This window comes from Pseudophryne corroboree, chromosome 4 (genome assembly GCF_028390025.1).
Source record: "Pseudophryne corroboree isolate aPseCor3 chromosome 4, aPseCor3.hap2, whole genome shotgun sequence".
In the NCBI taxonomy this organism is placed as follows: Eukaryota; Metazoa; Chordata; class Amphibia; order Anura; family Myobatrachidae; genus Pseudophryne; species Pseudophryne corroboree.
The window spans coordinates 670,965,515-670,989,820 of NC_086447.1; the positions used below are offsets into that span (position 1 = coordinate 670,965,515).

Below are 24,306 nucleotides of genomic sequence, written 5' to 3' on the forward strand. Positions count from 1 at the left end.
AATGGCCTTTAGACGGCTCGTCCGCATGTCAATCTGCACTAAATCAATCTGCGGAACTTGACTCGGCCCAAGTTATGCAATGGAACCCAACTTAAAGTGACTGCTCTGCAGAGGAACCTAATTGAGGCAGAGATGTGTTGTAGGTGAGACTGTGTTTATAACACGTACACTATTGACGTGCAGTGAGGTGAACGGCTGGGGAGGCACACATGAGGATGGGTCTGAACAGGGCTGTTTCTAGACGATTTGGCTCCTAATGCGAGCATTAAAAAAATGTGCCGCCCCACAGACATTCAAAAATGTGCCCTCACCCCCACCATAAAAAACTACTATTTTGCTCCTGGTGAGGGGGCATGGCCTGACTTAACTGGGTGTGGTCTCACTTAAATGAGCATGGCCTTGCAGAAAAAGACTACCTTACACACCAGTTTCTGACCCTGCAACAACAGACCTCGGCCACCACAGGAAAAAAAAACATTCCACCATATTAAGCCCCACACAGTATTGCCTCTGGCACCATATTATGCCCATGCACCATATTATGCCATACACCGCAATGCCCGTGATACATTAAGCCCTACAGTAAAGCTTCTAATTAGTTTTAAATTACCTGCTCATTGCCGGGGGTTTCATGCGCTGAGTGTCATGCTCGTTGCCAGGGGTTTCATGCACTGGGTGTCATGCTCATTTCCAGGGGTTTCATGCGCTGGGTGTCATGCTCATTGCCAGGAGTTTCATGCGCTGAGTGTCATGCTCGTAGCCAGGGGTTCATGCACTGGGTGTCATGCTCATTGACAGGGGTTTCATGCTCTGGAATCCATGCTTGTTGTCAAGGGCAATGCTCGTTGCCAAGTGTAATGCTCATTGCCAAGGGTGTATACACCCGCTAGCACTGATATTCTGCTCCCCCTCCTCTTGCACAATGTACTCCAGGGGGAAGAAGTTTCGTGAAATGACGCAGTTGCGTCCTGATGTCATGACACAACCTCATCATTCAGCAAACCCCCCCCCCCCTCTTCCCGAGCAGAGTACTATGGAAGAGGGAGGAGGGGGAGCAGAAGTATACTGCATGTCCCTGACGTATTTCCCTTATCACCAACAACTTACATTTTCAATTCAAGTGCCTGCAGTTTCCTGGAAACGACCCCTTCGCTATGATGATCATCAGGTCAACAAGCTCAGCCCTACTGGCGTAGAGCTCAGGACCAGTTGCTTCTCCCATGGGCAGCTTTATGTGTCTTGCTCATGAGTTAGTAGCCCCAAGCATCTTTTTGTGTTAATCCCTGAACGAAAAACTGCAAATATTTAGAAAGATATAGATATTTTATGATCAATATGTATGTCATTTATTAGAAAACTACTGTGATGATAAAATCTAATGCAATAGTTACCTTGGATACAGACCTGCACAGCATAGAAGTGAATGGAATTGTGTTTTCGTGAAACATGTGATTGTGTGATATATATATTATATATTTTCAGCTGTTTACCTTGATTTCCAAGCAAGAATGGACTGGTTATAATGAATATTTCTTTAAATGCCATTATTTTTAAGCTGGGTACACATACACTCAGCCGGTGTGTACAACCGATATGTCTGTAAACAACGCAGTTCACAGACACATCGCATGTAGCACAGCTGATGGCCAGTTTATTGAAAGATACAGCATATCGGTGCATCTGGCTGTGTGTACAGGGGGGAGGGGGGTTTGGTTTGCTAACTGCCTGTACACTTGCTGCACAGGCTGATGTCACTAGGAGAGCAAATTCAATATGCCCACTTAGCAGGATATCCTAATCGAGCAGCCGATCTGTAAGTGTGTAAACTTAATTGGCTCAACAGGGGGTCTGCCGACATCTCTGTCTGGTGTGTACCCAGGCATAGTGGTGTGCAATCCAAAATATTTTTGGTAAATGTTGCTATGTATGATACTGTTGCTTTTGCTGTCTGTAAAGACAGTAACAGTGACACTTGAAAGCTATGAGAAGCTCTTACATTTCAATAAAAATGTATGAGAACTGTACATACAGTAACATTGTGCTTATCGAATCATCAACAATCGGAGATTACCCATATATTGTTGTGGAACTTGATTCGCACTTTATATAGGATCATTCCTATTGATAACAAAGCATTCCTTAAATGTTTTGTTCGTAATGAATGAGCTGTGAATTTCAAATTTTTACCATTTTTTATGTCTTTTTTTCCAGTTCTATCAGGAAATGCAGTGTGCACAATACACTAATTTTTGTATAATTTTATTGCAAACTTCTCTTTGGGAACAATATTGAATAAGCTTGTGAACTTTATAAAATAGTCATATGTTTACCAGTGATGAGCAACTTTCCCACATTTTGTTCTGGAATGCAGTTATCTCTATTAGGGTTCTTCTGGTGGTCAGTATCCCGACACTTAGAAAGCCGTCAGCGGCATCCCAACGTTTAGAATCCTAAAGTTATGGCTTGTTTTTAAATAGAACCCTATATGGTACTGTAATTGCACAAGACACTGAATACACAATTTGTATAAGCTAACCTATTCTTACTAAAGACATACTCATAAGACAGTTTATAAAAGTACTTGGTAGAAAGTTTCACCTCACTCATTGATAAGGATAATAATAAGGCATATATACAAGACATATGATTTATAAGTACTTTACTGAAGATGACATAAATCACACCATTAAGGATTAAAATACCCATGACAAGAAAGGTAACATTTTTAAGTGACCTATCAGTAGCTGTAACTTCAGAAAGATGATCAGAATTTCATACATACTACATAAATACACACCATATTTGCTCATCATTTTTGAGTAATGCCAAGCAGCAGGTCAGATTGGATCATCCGACGACTGGTTTTGGTGCGATAATCGGCCTTCTGTGCTGAGTACACTCTCTGAGATTATCGGGCCAGGAGGCCAAATATCAGCTGGTTAGCTCAAGTATTGCATAGTGTGTACCTACAGTAGCTTTAGCTAGGAAGAGAAAGTTTGTTACATAAATCAGTAAAAACAAGGATATTCTTAAACTAATGCTCTGTGAATATCACAAGTGAATCCAACTCAAAAGAAAGGAGATAAAGGTCCATATTTATCAAGCCTTGGAGAGTGATAAATTGTGTGGTGATAAAGTACCAACCAATCAGCTCCTAACTGACATGTTACAGGATGTGTTTGAAAAATGACAGATAGGGGCTGATTGGTTGGTACTTTATCACCGTGCAATTTATCACTTTCCAAGGCTTGATAAATCTAGGCAATTGTATGGAAACCTTTCCTTACCACATTTTGCATGCCTGGATCTGGGTCAGATTGTAAGTCTCTAGAGCTGCTACACATATCAAAATGTCATTACTGATAATATTGTTTAATGGACTTTACACATACTAGAAGAAAATGTTGTTTGCAGTTCATCCAACGAAATATATCCTGAAGTCTTCAGTAACATTTTTTATTAAAAGCAGTTTTCACAATATTGGCCAACATTACTTTCCACGGCAGATACATTTTAGAATATTTATATTCTATGGTTACTTATGTAATTTAATTTGGGGAAACAGTGCCAATCCACACAAGGACAAAGCATAGTTCTGGAGAGGGCCCCTCTGTATTATTGACTTTTTCTTTATTACTTCTGGCTTGCATTGTTTTAATACTATTATTTTTTTTCATAAGCCATATGAACATGCTGTTATGTTTGAGAATACTTTTGATCCCATTTGAAAGGGAATAACATATTGTCACTTAATATAAACAATCTGTGTAAATGTAATATAACTGTTATTAGTTAGTGCAGTGCTTTTAATCAAATGACAAGCACTGTATTAAAAAGGAACTAATGCAGCAGGGACGTGCAGTCAGGGGAGGCAGGGGAGGCAGTGCCTCCCCTGTCATTAATGATTACAATAACACACAGATACTTATGACACATTTTGTGTCATAAGTATATGCTTTATATTATTGTATTCATTTTTACAATATAAAAATTGGTTTAAATTAGTTTCGGAGGCACCGAGAGCGGTGCCTCCCGCAGCCAATAATAGAGGATCGGAAGCGGGGGGCGGGGCCATGAAATGAGCTGTAAAAAGTCCATTTAAAAAAGCGCTGTAAGCGGCACTAGTGTGAGTGCCTCAGTAACAGGGGCGTGCTTTCAGCCCATATGGAAGCACGCCCCTGTCTCTGAGGCAGATATGATTGGACGCTCTCCTTGGGGTACAACCCACCTTCAAAGGGACTGACTCCTTGTTGTCCAGTGTCCACCCAGAAAGAGGCCCCTGCACCCGTGTCCTCTGTCCCCCTGCACTACTCACCGCTCACTGATCGCCGCTAAAAGCCATGGGTAGCCGCTCTCAGTCCCGCCAGGATTGGCCCTACCGTTACTCCAGGTAAGAGCCGGCATTACACGGGGGCGCAGCAGCCTGACATACTTGAGCCTCCACCATCTTCGGCTCCTGAACTACGCGCTCCGCCCCGGCCCCACCACTGGTCAGTGTCCCCACTGCCGTAGTCAGCAGCGCAGCCAGAGAGCCGGCCAGTGTGTATAGCCAGCTGGTGTCAGTGCTGAGCGCTGCTGTCTACTGACCATGGGCTGCCCTGCGCTCTGTGTTTCAAAGAGCAGGGCAGCCCATGGTTAGTACACAGCAGCGCTCAGCACGGAGATGTGCATAATGTGCTGGGGTATAAGGGGAGGGGGCGCAATTACTCCTTGTGTGCTGTGGGAAAAGGGGAGGGGGCAATTACGCCATGTGTTCTGAGGGAAAAGGGGAGGGGGTGGTGATTACTGCATATGGGCTAGGGTATAAAGGGAGGGTGGGGTGATTACTGCATATGTGTTCTGGGGTATAAGGGGAGTGGGGGTGATTACTGTATATCTGCCGGGGTATAATCCCGCTTCCATGCAGACCCTCCACTGCTATCCTTAACCCCGGGCAATTCTGCTGCCCAGGCCCTGGCTGCTGCTGCTCCCAAGACTCTGCGGGCATGGGTGGCAGCATTGGATTGGGAATTAGCTGTGGGGGGGGCGGTAGCTGGCGGCGACTTTAGCAGGCATTGGCAGCTGGCGTGGGTGTCAGTACAGTAGTGGGCACTGGTGGCAGTCATAGCGGTTGTGGTAGTGGGCATGCCTCACCAGCCACTGATCTCACCACACGCCACTGTAATACAGTACTATTAACACATAACAAACTGCTCATTTAACACAATTGAAATGAACATTGTAAATGTGACTGTAATTAGGGATGTGCACGGGTCCCCCGTGTTTTGTTTTGGTTCTAATTCATCATTGTGTTTTGGTTTTGCCAAAACCTTCCTCAAGTGATTTGGTTTGGATTCGGATTTCAGCTTGGTTTAAAATTGATAAAAAAATTGTTAATAATCGATTAAAATAAATTGATAAAATCAATAAAAAACAGGTAAAATAAAATTATGTACTTTTTGAAAGGAAAAACAAGAAATTCAGGTTTAAAATTAGAATTTCGTACCGCAAGTAGATTTTAACTGGTACTAAGTTCAGATCGGATCTCCCTGGGGGATCCAAACCGGGTTTTGGTATGATTCAGGTCCCCAAAATTTGGTTGAATTCAGATTTCTGGAGAACCGAACTGCACATCTCTAACTATAATCATCCCAGCCCTGCTTATGGACAAGAAACACTTTGGAAGGACATCTCTGGAATGGTGAAGTAAGAGTAGAAATAGAACATTGTTATCCCACCCAGGATGCTATCCACCACCCAACAACTGCGACCACGCTCTAATTGCGATCACACCACAATTAGTGCGTAGTCTCAGAAATTAGGGAATGCTCCTGCCTGAGATGGCAGGAGTCCCGCCGCAATTTTGTGCGGTCGGAGCAGTTGCGTGTGATAAACATGTAGCTACCCCGAAAACACAACACCCCCTGTTTTACTGTGCCACCCCCCACAATGGTCAACAAATGCCCCCCACATGCCAGGCAAATGCCTCTGCCTGTCAATTAGGCAAAAACATTTGCAATTAATGCAACCCAATCACATTATCTGCATGCGCACGCGCAGGACGGGACCTCTCAGAGTGGCACCCCTATGCTGGAGGCAGCAGTGGTTATGAAGGAGAAGGCAGTCTGAGAGGAGCCACGTGACACACTATCGGCATCACTGGGCTTTGATTGGTAAGAGCTGAAAACTATGATTATTACAGTGACCGTTGCACTAGATCCCTACATCGGTCTTAACACGTAACTGCTATCAGAAAGCCAGCAGCCATAGTGTCCACATCTGCGGCCATACCCAATCCCTGCACTTACGGTACAGTGACTTTAAGCATCACAGAACAGCTGCTGCACTGAATATAGTGGTGTGGCATGTGTATAATAGGCACTACTACTGTGTGGCAGAATGTGTATAATGGGCACTACTGTGAGGCATAATGTGAATGATGGTCACTACTGCTCTGTGGTGCAAGATGTACATGGGGTACTACTACTGTATAGCATGTGCATAGTGTACATTGTTAATGTGGGGCATAATGGGCACTACTCTATGGCATAATGGGCACTACTACTCTGTGGCATTATGTACATGTACATAGGGTACTAATACTGTGTGATGTAATGTGTATATTGGGGAACTGCTATTGTATGGTGTAATGTGAATTTTGGGGACTCTTGTGAGACATGGTCATGTGAATTTTGGCCACTGTGTGGAATATGAATTGGGGGCATTTTATTATATTATATATACTATAAAATGGATCTGACTCTTCATTGTCTTATGTGGAACTGGATATTTGAATGTATTTTATGTGGATCATGGGGTGCACTAACCTAACAGCTGTAAACTTGTACTTTAACCTACAGCAAGTAAACTTATAATGTATATATACTATATGTATTCGGATGTCTGACCATTACATCAACATTAATGACATTGTATTCAAATACATATACTTTAATTTAGAGTTTGTCCCCCCTTTTGCAGCTATAATAGCTTCCACTCTTCTTGGAAGGCTTTCCACAAGATTTTGGAGTGTTTCTGTGGGAATTTGTACCCATTCATTCTGTAGAGCATTTATGAGGTCAGGCCCTGATGTTGGATAAGTAGGTCTGGTTAGTAATTTCCATTCCAGTTCATCCCAAATGTGCTTGATGTTATTGAGGTCAGGGCTCTGTGCAGGCCAGTCTAGTTCTTCCCACCAAACTCATCAAACCATGTCTTTATAGTCTTTGTTTTGTTCACTGGGGCACAGTCATGCTGGAATAGAAAAGGCCCTTCCCCAAACTGTTGCCACAAAGTTGGAAGCATATAATTGTCCAAATGCTGAAGCAGTAAGATTGCCCTTCACTGGATTGCCTAGCCCAAACCCTGAAAGACAGTCCCATACCATTATTCCTCCTCCATGACCCCTCCACAGTTGGAATAATGCAGTCAGGAAGGTAACGCTCTTCGAGCATAAATATGTATACAATTGCTGGATGTAACAGAAGAGGGGCGCTCCATATTACTATCTTGCCTAGAGCCCCATGGGGTCTTTATCCGTGTCTGTCTCTCTGACTCAGCCATGTTAAGGAGGATGGTAGGCCTGAACCTTTCCTAGTTATCTCTTTCCACTTTTCATGGGCCTGGCGCATGTTCTTCACATAATTCACTCCTAAAAAAATAACTTGTGAGGGGTTTTTGGGGGAAAAATTGTCAGTTAAGTGGTTAAAAAAGGGAAATGGATATCCATGTATTTTTCTTCTCACTGATATAGAAGTCTCAGCGGTCCCTCCCTGATATAGAGATTTCAGCAACATTTCTTTATACTTTTAACTGTTGACAATTATCGTCCAAGTGTGTGTGTGTATATGCGTGTTTTTTTTTCTCCAATTTAGTTATCTGGGCTTAACCATGGATATCCTTAAAACCTGGACTGTAATGGCAGAGTCTAGGAAACTCTGCACTACAGTATATAGTGCAAAAAAGAGGCTAAAATGCGAAAGTCAGAAACTAACTATCTGTAGTGCAGCATTTAAATCATGCCATGCGCCTTGCACCATATGGTGCAAAAATGGTAGGTGAATAAGTACACATCTGTGTTCAGCACAAATTGCACCCTATAGTCCTAGCAACTCTTCCTATGGCAAGAATGGTACAGCTTATTGACAATTTATTGGTATGTGGCAATGAATCCAGTACAATGTCATCCACTGACCCTATAAACTGAATCATTATTTCATCCCTTTCGAGATAAGACTAAGAATATGCATTTTGGTGACTCAAGGTAATGTCACGTCTAATGTCACGTCTACGTGACGTGTTCTTATGCCTATTTTGTGTGAAAATTGCTCATTGTAATAAGACCTGTTGAGCCGGTTTGTCAACAAATTTTGATGCACTTGTTTGTTAAGAGACACTTTTGAATGATTTAATCCAGCTGCTAGAGCAGAAACGACATACCGTATTGTGTCTAAGTAGGCACTTAAAATGAGTAGGACATCATTTACAGTAACTGTCCAATTAGTATTACTGAAGGATATTACTTAAAGGACAAGTGAAATAACTAATATCCAAACCAGAAAACCTGTCATGCATTTAAAAGTCATGCATTTACTAATAATCTTAAAAAACAACAAAAACAGTTAATTTGCTGCCTCATTTATGTGTGTTTGTTTTACAGTGCATCCGGAAAGTAATCACAGCGCTTCAATTTTTCCACATTTGTTATGTTACAGCCTTATTCCAAACAGGAATAAATATTTTTTTCCCTCCAAATTCTACACACAATACCCCATTCTGACAACATGAAAAAGGTGTTTTTGAGATTCTTGCAAATTTATAAAAAATAAAAAATTAAGAAATGACATGTACATAAGTATTAACAGCCTTTGCTCAATACTTTGTTGATTCACCTTTGGCAGCAATTACAGCCTCAAGTTTTTTTGAATATGCTGCCACAAGCTTGGCACACCTACCTTTGGGCAGTTTCGCCCATTCCTCTTTGCAGCAGCTCTCAAGCTCCATCAGGTGTGATGAGAAGCATTTTCAGATCTGTCCAGAGATGTTCAATTGGATTCAAGTCTGGGCTCTGGCTGGGACACTCAAGGACATTCACAGAGTTGTCCTGAAGCCACTCCTTTGATATCTTGGCTATGTGCTTAAGGTTGTTGTCCTGCTGAAAGATGAACTGTTGCCCCAGTCTGAGGTCAAGAGCGCTCTGGAGCAGGTTTTCATCCAGGATGTCTCTGTAAATTGCTGCATTCATGTTTTCCTCTATGCTGACTAGTCTACCAGTTCCAGCTGCTGAAAAACATCCCCACAGCATGATGCTGCCACCACCATGCTTCACTGTAGGAATGGTAGAATTTTGTTTCTCATGGACTGAGAGTCCTTCAGGTGCATATTGGCACACTCCATGTGGGCTGCCATGTCCTTTTTATTCAGGAGTGGCTTCTGTCTCGGCCACTCTACCATACAGGCCTGACTGGTGGATTGCTGCAGAGATGGTTGTCCTTCTGGAAGGTTCTCCTCTCTCCACAGAGGAATGCTGTAGCTCTGACAGAATGACCATTGGGTTCTTGGTCTCCTCCCTGCCTAGTGCCCATATCCCCCGATTGCTCAGTTGAGACGGCTGGCCAGCTCTAGGAAGAGTCCTGGTGGTTCCAAACTTCTTCCTTTTATGGATGATGGAGGCCACTGTGCTCATTGGGACCGTCAATGCAGAAGATATTTTTCTGTACCTTTACCCAGATTTGTGTCTCTAGACAATCCTGTCTTGGAGGTCTAAGGACAATTCCTTTGACTTCATTCTTGGTTTGTGCTCAGACATGCACTGTCAAGTGTGGGACCTTATACAGACAGGTGTATGCCTTTCCAAATCATGTCCAATCAACTGAATTTACCATAGGTGGACTCCATTTAAGCTGTAGGAACATCTCAAGGATGATCAGTGGAAACAGGATGCACTTGAGCTCAATTCACGGCAAAGGCTGTGAATACCTATGTACATGTGATTTCTTAGTGTTGTATTTTTAATAAATTTGCAAAACTTTCAAAAAAACTTTTTTCACGTTGTCATTATGGGGTATTGTGTGCAGAAATCTGAGGGAAAAATGTATTTATTCCATTTTGGAATAAGGCTGTAACATAACAAAATGTGGAAAAAGTGAAGCGCTGTGAATACTTTCTGGATGCACTGTAAAGTCAATAAACCTATTTAAAAAAAAACATTGGCAGGAATATCTCCAGAGTTAAACATACATATAAGCAAGCACCAAGGTGGTGATGCTATTGTATTTTTTTAGTGTCCAATAAAAATAGTTTTATGCAAACAATATATGTGTAAATTAAATAAACTTGAAAAAATACTTATATACACCTTCTTTAATATCTCCTTTATCCAGCTAAACTGTCCTTGAATTTTATCCAAGAGAACTTACATTTGGTCTATAACAACACTCTTTCACCAGAAAGCACCCAGACAAGAAGGCCATAAGTCACTCATATATATAAGTTCACCAAATAGGAGAACTGCTTCAACGCGTTTCATCCATATAATGTGTTCTGGACTTCATCAGGAGGATTCTCTGGACTATTTTTTTCTTTTGCTCAATAAATGAGTTTTTGAAACATATCACACTATTGGGGTAATTCAGACCTGATCGCTCGCTAGCAGTTTTTTGCAGCGCTGTGATCAGGTAGTCGCCACCTACAGGAGAGTGAACTTTAGCTGTGCAAGTGTGCGATCACGCGTGCAGCCGAGCGGTACAAAAAGATCTTTTGCAGTTTCTGAGTAGCCCAGGACTTACTCAGCCGCTGCGATCACTTCAGCCTGTTTGGGACCGGAATTGACGTCAGACACCGGCCCTGCAACGCTTGGGCACGCCTGCTTTTTTCCAACCACTCCCAGAAAACGGTCAGTTGACACCCACAAAGGCCTTCTTTCTGTCAATCTTCTTGTGTTCGTCTGTGTGAATGGATTCTTCGTAAAACCCATCGCACAGCAACGATCTGCATTGTACCCATGCGACGTGCCTTCGCATTGCGGTGCATATGCATACGCAGTTCTGACCTGAACGCAGCGCTGCAAAAAACGCTAGCATGCGATCAGATCTGAATTAGCCCCTATATTATTATTTTTTACTGCTATATGCCTTGGAGCTCCAAAGACGTTGGAGTCTGAGGTTTGCTACACCTGGTGATTAACAAATTAGTCATACCCAGGGCAATCCCTTGGGTTATCCACACAGTACATGTGCATTTGATAACACCTTAAATTTATTTCCAAGTTTCACTAATTTATTGCACTAGCAGGCACCTGTTGCTCTCATTTGTGTCAGAATGATCTCCTATGTTAAACGTAAGGTTCTGCTAAATGGGGCCACCTGAAGTTCAGGGAGATCATTTCAGAAGAAGTATTCACTTCTGGCTTACAGTCTTTTTGCTTTGACATTGCACTCACACTTGATTACTTAATTTAGCGCCACGCCTGTTATTGGTTTTATATAGTATACAAGTTACAGTCTGCCCCTACTCTGTCCCATCCTGCCCCCTTGCTCAGCTCCACCACTGCCTAAATCTGTCACACTCTATCCCCATCTCTGCTGATGTAGCCAACCCTTTTCCGACCCACCCCCTGCTTCATGCTGCCCATCCCTCTTCCACACTCACCCTGTTATCATTGGCCTTTCCTCCTCCTAGGCTAGGTCTGTCCGGTCTCCCTAGCAGTGTGAGCCATGGGAGCTTTTTAAAATCTTTTTCCATAAAAAGCAATTAAAAGCTTTTTCTAGGTTGACTGTACATAGAGCTCCTCCTTTCCTTTTGCTGCCTTGGATTATAACTTGTGGGGTCTAGAGTAGGAGGACCAAGCAGAACTTACATTAATATTCTTGTAGCATGAAATTGTTATTGTGGTTCTGAAACTGGTATTACAGAACCAGTAAAGCATGTGGCAGCCCCAGAGGCTCCGGCTAAGGGATCCATAATAAAACATTTTATGTAGGTTATAGTGCAGCTTTAAAGGCCATTCATAAAGCAAAATCAATGCCCATACAGCATAATGCCTTAAGCTAAACAAAATCTATATTTGTATCAGATTTCCTGACCTATTTCTATTGTTTCTTTTTAACATTAGATCATTTTCTTTTTTCTCCAACAGTATTATGCTGTGCAAACTGCAAGTTAGTGCTGACTGCTCCTACTGGATATTTCACCTCTCCATGCTACCCTGATCTGTATCCCAACAGCCAAGATTGCAAGTGGACATTACTTGCTCCAGTTGGATTTATCATTCAAGTGACATTTGATGACTTTGATGTTGAAGAAGCTCAGAACTGCATGTACGATTCACTGTCAATAAACAATGGAGAGACCACCTCAAAATTTTGTGGAATCACAGCAAAAGGCCTCTCATTTCATTCAACTGGAAAAGAGATGATAATAACTTTTGTCAGTGACTTTAGTATCCAGAAAAAAGGTTTTAAAGTAACGTATAGCCATGGTAAGTAGAGTTTATTTTAGTATGTATTTTGTATATGATATTATTTACTGTATATATATATGAATTTATGTAGGCATAGATCAAGGTCAAATGATGATGATGATGATGATGATGATGACGACCTATTTCTAAATTACCATTACATTGTGAATTAACCTACTGTTAGCACTGATACCAATTCATAAGAAAAGATTTAGCTGTGAAATGAATATGCAGTAGTGCATAGTTCACAGAGCCATTATGGCACTAATCAGGGCCAGCAGATGGTTCCTAGGCACACCGACTCTTCAGGAGCTGCAGTCCACCACTCCATGCTCCTTAACTCAACAGTTGGGAGGGCAGGAAACGTCCTTTGCTCTCAACACATTAGTAGTCTGGTTGTCACATTATAGCACAATGCCAGTCACTCCCAGTCCCTTGGCTGTGCTCAGTTTCATGTGTAAGCATTGTAGGGACAATAAAAACAAATAAGTAACATTAACTTACTCAATCAAGGGGAGTTGTAGCAATCCTTAGGCTGGGTACTCACTTGGCGATAGGCACCCGATATATTGTCCAACTTGGCGGATCGGGAGTAAATATTGTTCACATCGTCCAGTGTGTAATTGTTAATGATGCACACTCCCACGGGTCATTAACAATGTACAATATCTTTACTTTTCCTTGAAATCTAAAGATATGGTACTGGACTAGATGTGGCCGGGTGCCGTCACTGACAATATAGTAAATTATATCGTTCAGTGTGTATGAATGGTATCGTTTGTGGGGGGGAGGTGGAACTCTTGTATGATGTCACGCCTGTGGTGCATTGGCAAGTGTGTAACCAGCCTTAGAGAGAGGTATAGTGGAATAATTGCCCAAAGCAATCAATCAGTGTATACCTGCCATTTCAAAGACTCTGCAATATAAATGACAGCTGCAAGCTGATTGGTTGCTTTGCGCATCTTTTCCACTTTATCTTTCTCGACTTTTAAAGCAACACAGCCAGATTTAATCATTACATATATATATATTTTTTCCAGCCCATTGGCCTTTGTGTCAGAACACACACGCCAAGAACCTAAAGGATTTAATCACCAATTTGAGTGATTAAAGGACTGAGTTAAACAGGTGCTCCCCGTGGAGCACACATTGTGATTACCACCTTTTTCATGTTCCACAATATTTATCTGCACTGTTTCATTATATTGAGTGTCATATTTGATACATGTGAAAGTAAAACACACCTTTATATAAGTACCCATTTGCATCATTTCACGAGTACTCAAACTGTAGGGGATGAGCGCAGTCAGGTGAAAACCAGATATCCATATTGAACCAAAGGGCAAGGACACCCTTTTGACTAGCAGCACATCCCATACAGTAAAACCACCCCAGTGCGCAGATTACCTCCCTTTTTGTTAAATTGTCTAGCCTGTCCATAATCTGCAGCAAGGGTCACTACATTCACGTTCATGGGCATCATTTACAATCGAACAGATAGGGAAAACAGAGCCAAGGATTTATTTGCACAATTCAGTAGTGCCACCAATGAGGTACCCAACACCACTAACTTCTTTAACAAATTTACCCTATTAGAAAAGCATATTACGAAAGAAAATAAACTATGGTGGGACATACAGACATTAGCATGGTACAAAAGCAACAATATTATACCAAAAGGGCTTAAAATCAAGAAGGCTTCAGCCCTACACAATCCTGACATCACATTTACGAAACAATGGAACAACATACTTGATGAGTGCTCTCATCAATTAGTTAAATTACTACTAGATACACATACGGAGGAGTTAGCCAAACTAGAACACAACATCCAACAATTAAGTTTGGAACTAGAACCATTTGAACAAAAACAAGAATTCCGCACTTTAACAGAAATCACACTACAAAGGATTAGACAAGGAGAAGAGAAGATCATCACCATTAAAAAGAATAAAATACTCAGAGATAAATTTGGAATACATCAGTAAAACAAATCCAAACAGAAAGCAACTCATGATTCACACAGAAACGCTATTCAGAACAAATGTCTGCCCAAAGCGAGAACAAAAGCACCAGCAGTTATACCTAGAACACCCATATACAAAAGGTTAAAATTAACATACCAACAGTACATGACAAAGTTACATTCGAGAAATTTAGAAACAGGCAAACCCATTACCCAATCAAGCTATCATGACACATCCATTGAAACATCTACGATAACTGATAACGATACATCCTTTTCTATCTATGACATTAATGACGAATTCTCCCATGATTTAGCCAGAAAATCATTAGAACAGGGCTGGCTTGACACTGAATTAGCGTTACTCAATACAACACCAGGAGTACTGGGGTCACAGACGGAATATCTCACGGCCACCGGTGAGAGCACCATATTCATTGAAGAAGCCAAAACTGACACCAATCCAACATGTGGAGACTCCAACAGTTTTTTAGAATCAACGACAGACCTCATCCACCAGATAGGGTCTGTCAAGACACAGAACCAGCAGACAAAGAGAAAACTTTCAGAACCCGACGAGGATGCAGGGGGGGACAAAAAATCAAAACACTGAACCCTAAAGTGACACAAACCGAAGGACAGGGCATATTCAACTTGAGCAGCCATGTACTTAACAAACATCAAGTTAGTGCCCTAGATAAGGGACTCAAATTTGCACCTACAGCACCGTTAAACAAATTCGAAACTTATCTGGACATACAAAAATTTACACGTAAGCTTACACTAAAGAAATACTTTCAGAAGACCCCGCTACCACAACATAAACCAGACAAAGATGACCCTTTTTCTCACACTTCTCTCAAACCCAAGTCACAGTTTTATCCCAATTACATGATGGGAAACCATATAGCGACATTCACCGATATGGTAGAGAAAGACGTCATGAGACTAGACGACAGACCTAATAGACTTAGGAAACACAACATGACCAATAAGGAACAAAGAGCACTGACAGAACTCAGCAAAAATACTAACTTGGTAATTAAACCGGCTGACAAAGGTGGAGGGGTAGTACTTCTTAACAAGGATGACTATATGAAGGAAGCCAACAACATACTGAGCGACACGAGCACCTACAGAAAACTACAAGGAGACCCCACCCATACATTCAAACAGCAACTACAGACCCTACTTAGAGAAGGGTTGGACAAAGGGATCCTCTTGGCACAGGAACACACATATCTCAACATACAACATCCAATCATACCAGTATTCTACTACCTACCAAAAGTGCACAAAAACCCAACAAAACCACCAGGCAGACCGATCATATCCGGAATAGATTCAATCAGCTCAAATCTCTCACAGTATATTGATGTCTTTCTACAGCCATATGTTAAAACTCAGAAATCCTATCTTAGAGACACTACTGACATCCTTAGAAAGTTAGAATCAATCACATGGAAAGAGGACTACTGGTTAGTCACAAGCGATGTCACTTCTTTATATTCCATCATTGATCATGCACAGGGAATAGACAGCACATGTCATTACCTCGAACAAGACCCCAACATGTTATCAGATCAACGAGAATTCATTTTGGGGGGCATAGAGTATATTCTCACCCACAATTACCTATGGTTTAACAACAACTATTACCTACAGACCACCGGGACCGCTATGGGGATGAGGTTCGTGCCAAGTTACGCAAATCTGTTCATGAGCAAGTGGGAAGACGATACAATCTGGTCTGATGTGGAGCTTGGTGCGAACCTCGTCCTCTGGACCAGATTCATAGATGATATATTCTTCATCTGGAAGGGAGATGAAGAATCACTCAAAAGTTTCAATACACACCTCAATCAGAACGATCGGAATCTCAAACTCACCACCACATATAGCAAGGAAAAAGTACAATTTTTAGATCTCAACATTTTCATAGATGAAGATCGAATACACACAAACACTTACAATAAAACTGTCGACGTGAACAGTTATATACTAGCCACCAGTGGGCATCATCCGACATGGCTCAATGGCATACCAATGGGACAATTTAAAAGACTTCGTAGAAACTGTTCCAAAATGAGTGATTATGAAACACAGGGGAAGGTTTTGAGTGACAGATTTAAGGAAAAAAACTACCACACCGAGACAGTACAAGTAGCCTTCGAAACAGCAAAAAAGATAGAGAGGCCCGCACTCCTTAACTACAAAGAGAAGCCAAAACAGATGACACAAATCGAAGAACCACTGTTCATAACACAATATTCAGACCAAGCCCATCAGATCAAAAAGATCATCACAAAGCACTGGCAGATATTATTGCAAGATGACAATTTAGCTAAAGTTCTACCCCCTAACCCCAAAGTCATCTATCGAAAGGCTCCTGACATAAAGAAAAAACTAACACACAGCCACATACCGCCACCAAATCAGATACAAACCACAATAGATGGGTCACAGAACAAAGGAGGTTTTTACCATTGTGGGACCTGCTCAGGTTGCCATATGGTAAAAGCAAGAAGCACATTACCCACTATCATGAAACAATCTGCAACTAACTCATACAGTTACAAAATCAAAGACAGAATCACATGCCACAGCAAAGGCATCATATACTTACTAGAATGTCCATGTAAGTTACAGTATATAGGGAGAACCGTCCGACCACTGAAAATCAGAATCAGTGAACACATTCGCAATATTAAACGAAAAACAGAAGATCATCCGCTCTCATTACACTTTAGAGACCATCATGAATCAAACCCCGCATTACTAAAGTTTACGGGGCTGAAAGAACTGGAGGGGAGGGGATTATATACAAAAAATAAATAAAGAAGAGTTACGTTTAATAATCTCCTTTGGCACACTAGCACCAAAAGGGTTAAACATTGATAATGAAATAAGGTCTATCATCTGCAAGTAGAACCAATCATTTAGTATACAGATATCCAATACCCAGAAAAAGCCCACAGGGAACATAGGATTATAAACCACTCCAAAGTAGGAAAGTTATATATATCCCAGATATTTCATAACAATACCAAAGAATCCACTTTACCATTATTGTTGACACACAAGAAACATCTTGAATTTTTGAAAAGCTCCGTGATCAGATAGCATACTAACAAGCCACATACCATTGCCACATAAAACACATAATAAATATCCCGACGTAACGTAACATCTTCCACAATAGCAAGCTTACCAACAGGCCCTATACCATTTGCTCTAACAATAAGATTCACACCATCACTGGTATACAATAACCGCAATTCTCATTTAATTTTACATGACCAAAGTATATTATGTTCATTGGTTAATGCACCTTGGTACCGATGACTGAAAATCAGAAACCCAGACACACAACCAGAATCGTATTATGTGTCTGAGAATACAAATGCCTAACAAAAAATAATTAAGAAACACCACTATGGACCTTTAAAAAAAAAAAAAAAAGGGAATTTCATTTGCATTGCCATGTTTTCATACTTTCCCTGTTTCTGAAACTCACAAATGGGACAGATTGCAGGAACATGTGATCTGCCCCCTGCAATACTAACAACCTCAACCACCAATCAAAAAAAAAAAAAAAGAATTTCATTTTCATTGCCATGTTTTCATACTTTCCCTGTTTCTGAAACTCACAAATGGGACAGATTGCAGGAACATGTGATCTGTCCCCTGCAATACTGACAACCTCAACCACCAATCAAATCAGTGGAACAAAGGAGGAACTGATGCTGGTCCCGCCCGCAAGCCAATTTAACATCCAATACTGACAACCTCAACCACCAATCAAATCAGTGGAACAAAGGAGGAACTGATGCTGGTCCCGCCCGCAAGCCATTTTAACACCCATCACTATCAGAACACTGCAAAGACTCCCAGAGGAAGACCGATCCGGTTGAAACGCGTTGGAGGAGACGACTAAGAGACATCAAACCATTGGAGGACAGGAGAGTGCTGTGAGACCCTCTGACCTACGGCGCAGACATCGGTAAGCAGTACAGACGGACGGGCAGCAAGAGGACCACACAGGTGAGTACTCCGTTGTGGGGAGGTGCAACACTGCCACAGGCTCTGTTTAGATCCTGCGGCTGAGCTCCCCCCCACTCAAACACGACCAACCCAGCGAGCGGCGCAGGCACACGGGGAGATCCCTAACAGGACGAACCGGAGAGCGGGGGCGCGAGCTGAGGGACGAGTCTGTCCGGAGCTGCCAGGAGGTTCCCGCTGCCCCCCGCACCTGTACATCTTACAAGTACGGCCGCAACGACAGTGCACGAATACCTGACTTCCACACGCAGAGGTACGGGACGCCGTCCTCTGCAACTATATGAATCTAATTACTAAAGACAGATTTTTAAAGCCCACACAGTCCGGTCAGGACTAGAGACATTTCCACTGGAAAATCTATATTTGACTTTTAAAGCAACACAGCCAGATTTAATCATTACATATATATATATTTTCCAGCCCATTGGCCTTTGTGTCAGAACACACACGCCAAGAACCTAAAGGATTTAATCACCAATTTGAGTGATTAAAGGACTGAGTTAAACAGGTGCTCCCCGTGGAGCACACATTGTGATTACCACCTTTTTCATGTTCCACAATATTTATCTGCACTGTTTCATTATATTGAGTGTCATATTTGATACATGTGAAAGTAAAACACACCTTTATATAAGTACCCATTTGCATCATTTCACGAGTACTCAAACTGTAGGGGATGAGCGCAGTCAGGTGAAAACCAGATATCCATATTGAACCAAAGGGCAAGGACACCCTTTTGACTAGCAGCACATCCCATACAGTAAAACCACCCCAGTGCGCAGATTACCTCCCTTTTTGTTAAATTATCTTTCTCGAAGGCTGGATCTCCCCCTCAGAGTTTTAGGCATACCCTAAACCAGGGGGAGCCAACCCTGGTCCTCGAGAGCTACCAACAGTTCACGTTTTCCAGGTCTCCTCACATAATCATAAGTGAAGTAATTAACTCCAACTGTGGATCTTTTAAAATGTGTCACTTAGTAATGACCACACCTGTGCACCTGCTAGGTGAGCTGGAAAATGTGAACTGTTGGTAGCTCTCGAGGACCAGGGTTGACTACCACTGCCCTAAACCATAACACCCTTGATGACCAATTAGGTTTGCCTAATGGTTACACCAGCCCTTATAGTAGTTCAGTTCTAATTAAACCTTTTGCTATAGCTCTCTGTAAATTTAGAATGTGGTCTACTTCAGCACACAGGTAGGTCTTGACTCTGTATTCTATGGAATGCCTTTGTGCACTATTTAAAAAAAAATTTCTATGAATAGAGTAAAGACAATAACATTACACTGCTGCGTGGTTGGGTTTTTCAATGCCACTTCAGGGCAAATTCCAATGACAAAAAATGTTAAAATCAGAATGGAGCGAATCCGTCATGGAACATTTTAGAAAATTTTGCTAGATATGTGAAATTTTCAAAATCGTTCTGCAATCTTTTTACTTCATTCCACATTTGGCTTTAAAAAATTCACACAATCTGCCTGGCAGACCTTACATGCTTCTAGTCACTTCCAGGAAATGAAAAGTTACAGTACAGAATAGCATTATGTATCAAGGGGAGCCATGAAAATTGGATCGTCAGAATTTTGCACCTCAGTGAAATGCCTTTTTCCACATAGTTGATTTCAAATGTTGGAGAATAAAATTTGCAATCAGTATGAATAAGAACAGAGAAGCTACAACATAGCTGTCAGTTGTCTTGAACAAATCAACTTTTGTAATGAACTAAAAATGTAAGGAGAATCAGAAGAATATTGAATTTTGGAATGTTTGTATTCTATCGGTTGTTGTTAGCTATCCTACATTTGCATAGCTAACTTGAACACATCACCAAGAACTGCTATATTTTTAATTCATAAACACCACAAACTGACATTTATGCAGCAAGCAACGGTAGGTTTGCTGACAACCCAGTGACATATTATGCAAAGGATTAAGGGGATAATTCACCTCTGATCACTGCTGTACGTTCTCTCACAGCCTGCGATCAGATCTGAACTGCGCATGCACCGCAATGCGCCGGTGTATCGGACGACTGCACTGGGAATCGGTGCATAGCGATGGGATGGTGCAAAAAAAGCGATCGCACAAGTGATCGCAAGGTGAATGACAGGAAGAGGCCGTTTGTGGGTGGCAACTGACCGTTTTCTAGGAGTGTCCAGGAAAACGTAGGAGGGGCCAGGTGTTTGGAGGAAGGGTGTCTGACATCAGCTCTGGCCACGATCACCAGGAAACCATTGCAGCGGCTGAGTAAGTCCTGGGCCGAGAAGAAACTGCACAAACTGATGTTTGTGCAGTTCTGCTGCAAATGCGATCGGATACCTGCCCACAGCTAATACCCTCCCCCTGTAGGTGGTGACTATCTGATCGCAGGGATGCAAAAAACGCACACTAGCGATCGGGTCTTTATTATCCCCATAGGTTAGGAGAAAAAAAATTGTGTAGTTTAGAATAAAGATACTGAAGAGGTATTGTGAAAAAGAATGAAGCTGCATTTGTTACCTTGTGTTTTCACAAATCTCTTTTTGTGTGAAATATTTGTTTCAAATGATGTGTAATGATATTGCAGCGTTAAGGTGGGTACACACTAGGTGATATGCTTGGTGAGTAATCTCGGTTGTAATCTCTCATACTACTTAATTTACTCAATTTTGTCTTATACAATACACATCTTAATTTTATTTTCATGAAACCTCCATCTTGGTACATTACCTCTAGTGCTGTCCACCTGGTTTTAGCTGATGTCTTCCCATGTATAATAGATTACGCATCTTGCTCCACACTCCAACCAATAGTGTCCATGGCCCACTGTACATAATCTGGTCTTGGATGTGCACCAGGATTTATTGTAACATTCCACAATCTTTCACACTTCAGTTGCATTTCCATAGAAAACTTCTGGTTTATAATTCTCTGCACTTTTTAGCATAACCTCATTATGGGTGTAGCTCCTGTATGCATGCTTCTTACAGAAATAATTGTGCAGCATTCTAGTTACATCATGTTACGAATTCAGTAAACTGGGAGCTGACTGCTCACTTACACCAGGAATCTCCTGCTGTGTGGCGTATTGAGGCTAGACATATGAGGACACATCTGTATAGGGATTTTCTTTGCATTTTTTGTTTAGACCCCTTATCTCAGCTTAGTACAGTACATGAACCTCATAATTACTAAAAATGTAATATACAGTATGCAAAGGAATGGCATAGCGAAGCTGCCTCACAGCTTGGTGGTAATGAGTTCTATTCTGACGTGACACTATCTGCAGAGTGATTGTATGGTCTCCTGGAGTTTGCATGACTTAATGACTTACTTCTGCGTCCCTTGGATTTCTCCCACAGTAAAAAATATACTGCTAGGTTATTGTTAGCAGGTGTTTGCAGGGGAGAGTTTATCAAATCTTGGAGAGAGTTAAAGTAGAGAGAGTTAAAGCCTTGGAGAGAGATAAAGTGGACGGAGGTAAAGTACCCACCACCCAGCTCCTTACTGTAATTTTTCAAACACAGTCTTTAATGTGACAGTTAGGAGCTGATTGGCCGATACTTTATCTCTGTCCACTTTATTTCTCTCCAAGGCTTAGCGCATAGACCCCAAAGTACCAACCAGAAACTACAGAAGTTGATTAATTGCTACAGTATGAGCGGGTTGAGTAGGGAACCCCGGCTCCTGGGATCCAGACGTATGAAATACCAATGTCAGGATCCCGATTGCAAAGAATCTACAGGGGTGAGTAAGGTGTGTTATGCCCTCTCCCCTATCTCCCTAACTCTAGCCCTCCCTTCCCACTGCCTAACCCCCCCCCCCCCCCCCCCATGGCTTACCCGTTCTGCAGCGCCGTGGTTTGTGGACGTTCGGCATCCCAGCTGTCGGGATTCCAATGCTGGGATGTGTATGTACCTATTTGGGATGCCGGTCGCTTGATTCCGGTATCGGCAATCTGACCGCCGGGATCCTGACAGGCGGGATCCTGCCTGTATCCCGTATGAGCAACTTCTCCACTTTATCTCTGTCTAAGATTTGATACATCTCCAGCTTAGACTGTAACGCACTGCAGACCGTTCTGTACATACTCTCTCCCACATTATTACACCTTTTTTTACTTGTTGGTACTGTTATCTGCCCTATTTATTAACATCATGTGCTAGAGCTACATTTCTGTCTGTTTTCTGCACCGTTAGACAATCACCTTATTTTATCAATAAACAGATGATACTCAACTGCCTCAGTGGTGTATGATAGCAGGGGATGGGTGTCCAGGGATGGGTGACCCTGCTAGCTGGCTTGTGCATGTGTACTGCAACTGAAAGGCCAGACTTGGCTTTCAGTTTCACTAGCTGAGAATAAATTACATTTTAAATAATAATCTTTCAAAAAATAAAAATAAAATGATTAAAAAAAAGACAAATATTTTAATAATATTCTTTATTTACTGTATTGAAATTTAATGAGATAGTGAAATATTGTGGCCATACTTGTTTAGTGGGTTTTCACTGACTTGTTGACTATATTTTTAGGTGGGGTCACCATTGATTGACAGGGAGAGATCCTACACCCAGCAAAAATAATTTTTTACTGGAGATCTGATTTCTCCCCTATGCTTACTTAATTCAGAATTACAGACCACTGATCATGTGCGGAATCTTGGCATTGTCCTGGATGGTGGCTTGACATTTAAACATCAGATATCAGCCACAATTAAATCCTCATTCTTTCACCTGAGAAACATAGCCAGAATCAAGCACTTAATTCCCTCAGATGATCTGCCAAAAGTCATCCATGCATTTGTATCATCTCGATTAGACTACTGTAATGCCCTCTACCTTGGTCTCCCAGCAAAAGAATTGCAAGCTTACAGCTGGTGCAAAAGACAGCTGCCAGGCTGTTAACCAACCAGCCCCGTTCTAGCCACATAACACCCATCCTCTACTTCCTTCACTGGCTGCCTGTAAGATGGCGAATCATCTTCAAGATTGGCTTACTGAGTTTCAAAGCACTACATGACCAAGGCCCAAGGTACCTGAAGCAGCTTTTGGCCCCATACTGTCCCACTCGATTACTGCGATCTGTAGATGAAGGACTTTTAGCAGTACCTAGAATCTCCCGTAATTCATCTGGGGGTCGTGCTTTTAGTCATGCGGCTCCGACTCTATGGAACTCACTTCCCCGCACAGTGCGAGAGGCCCCAACTATAGAATCCTTCAAAAGTAGACTCAAGACTTTCCTGTTTACTCAAGCATTTCCATAATGTCCCTTTTAGTATCTTCATGCTTCTGTATTTTATGAAAATGTACTTCATTATTTTCTGTACTATATTATGCTATGTATCTGTTAAGCGCCTTGAGTCCTATTAGAGAAAGAGCGCTATATAAATAAAATTATTATTATTATTATTATTATTATTATTAATAGAGCCATATACATTATATGATACACCTTCTTAACCAAGCAAATGTACAACACTGCTGAAATAATAACATCCATTCATCTCATTAACTATGCAGATGAGATGATTACTGTATAATTCACTGATTACTGTAACAGCTTAATACATAATGGCCCTCATTCCGAGTTGTTCGCTCGGTAATTTTCTTCGCATCGCAGCGATTTTCCGCTAATTGCGCATGCGCAATGTTCGCACTGCGACTGCGCCAAGTAAATTTGCTAAGAAGTTTGGTATTTTACTCACGGCATTACGAGGTTTTTTCTTCGTTCTGGTGATCGGAGTGTGATTGACAGGAAGTGGGTGTTTCTGGGCGGAAACTGGCCGTTTTATGGGTGTGTGTGAAAAAACGCTGCCGTTTCTGGGAAAAACGCGGGAGTGGCTGGAGAAACGGGGG

At 41.8% G+C, this 24,306-nt stretch overlaps 1 protein-coding gene across 5 annotated transcripts in view; it reads left to right on the top strand.

Annotated features, from left to right (window-relative positions):
* ADGRG6 (adhesion G protein-coupled receptor G6) overlaps window positions 1-24,306 on the top strand; it is a 286,483-nt gene that overhangs the window by 95,405 nt on the left and 166,772 nt on the right. For all 5 annotated transcript variants that reach the window (XM_063917836.1, XM_063917838.1, XM_063917837.1 and 2 more), the window contains exon 3: window positions 12,116-12,457. In XM_063917836.1, coding sequence (XP_063773906.1) covers window positions 12,116-12,457 — 342 coding nt within the window. The remainder of the gene's footprint in view (window positions 1-12,115; window positions 12,458-24,306) is intronic.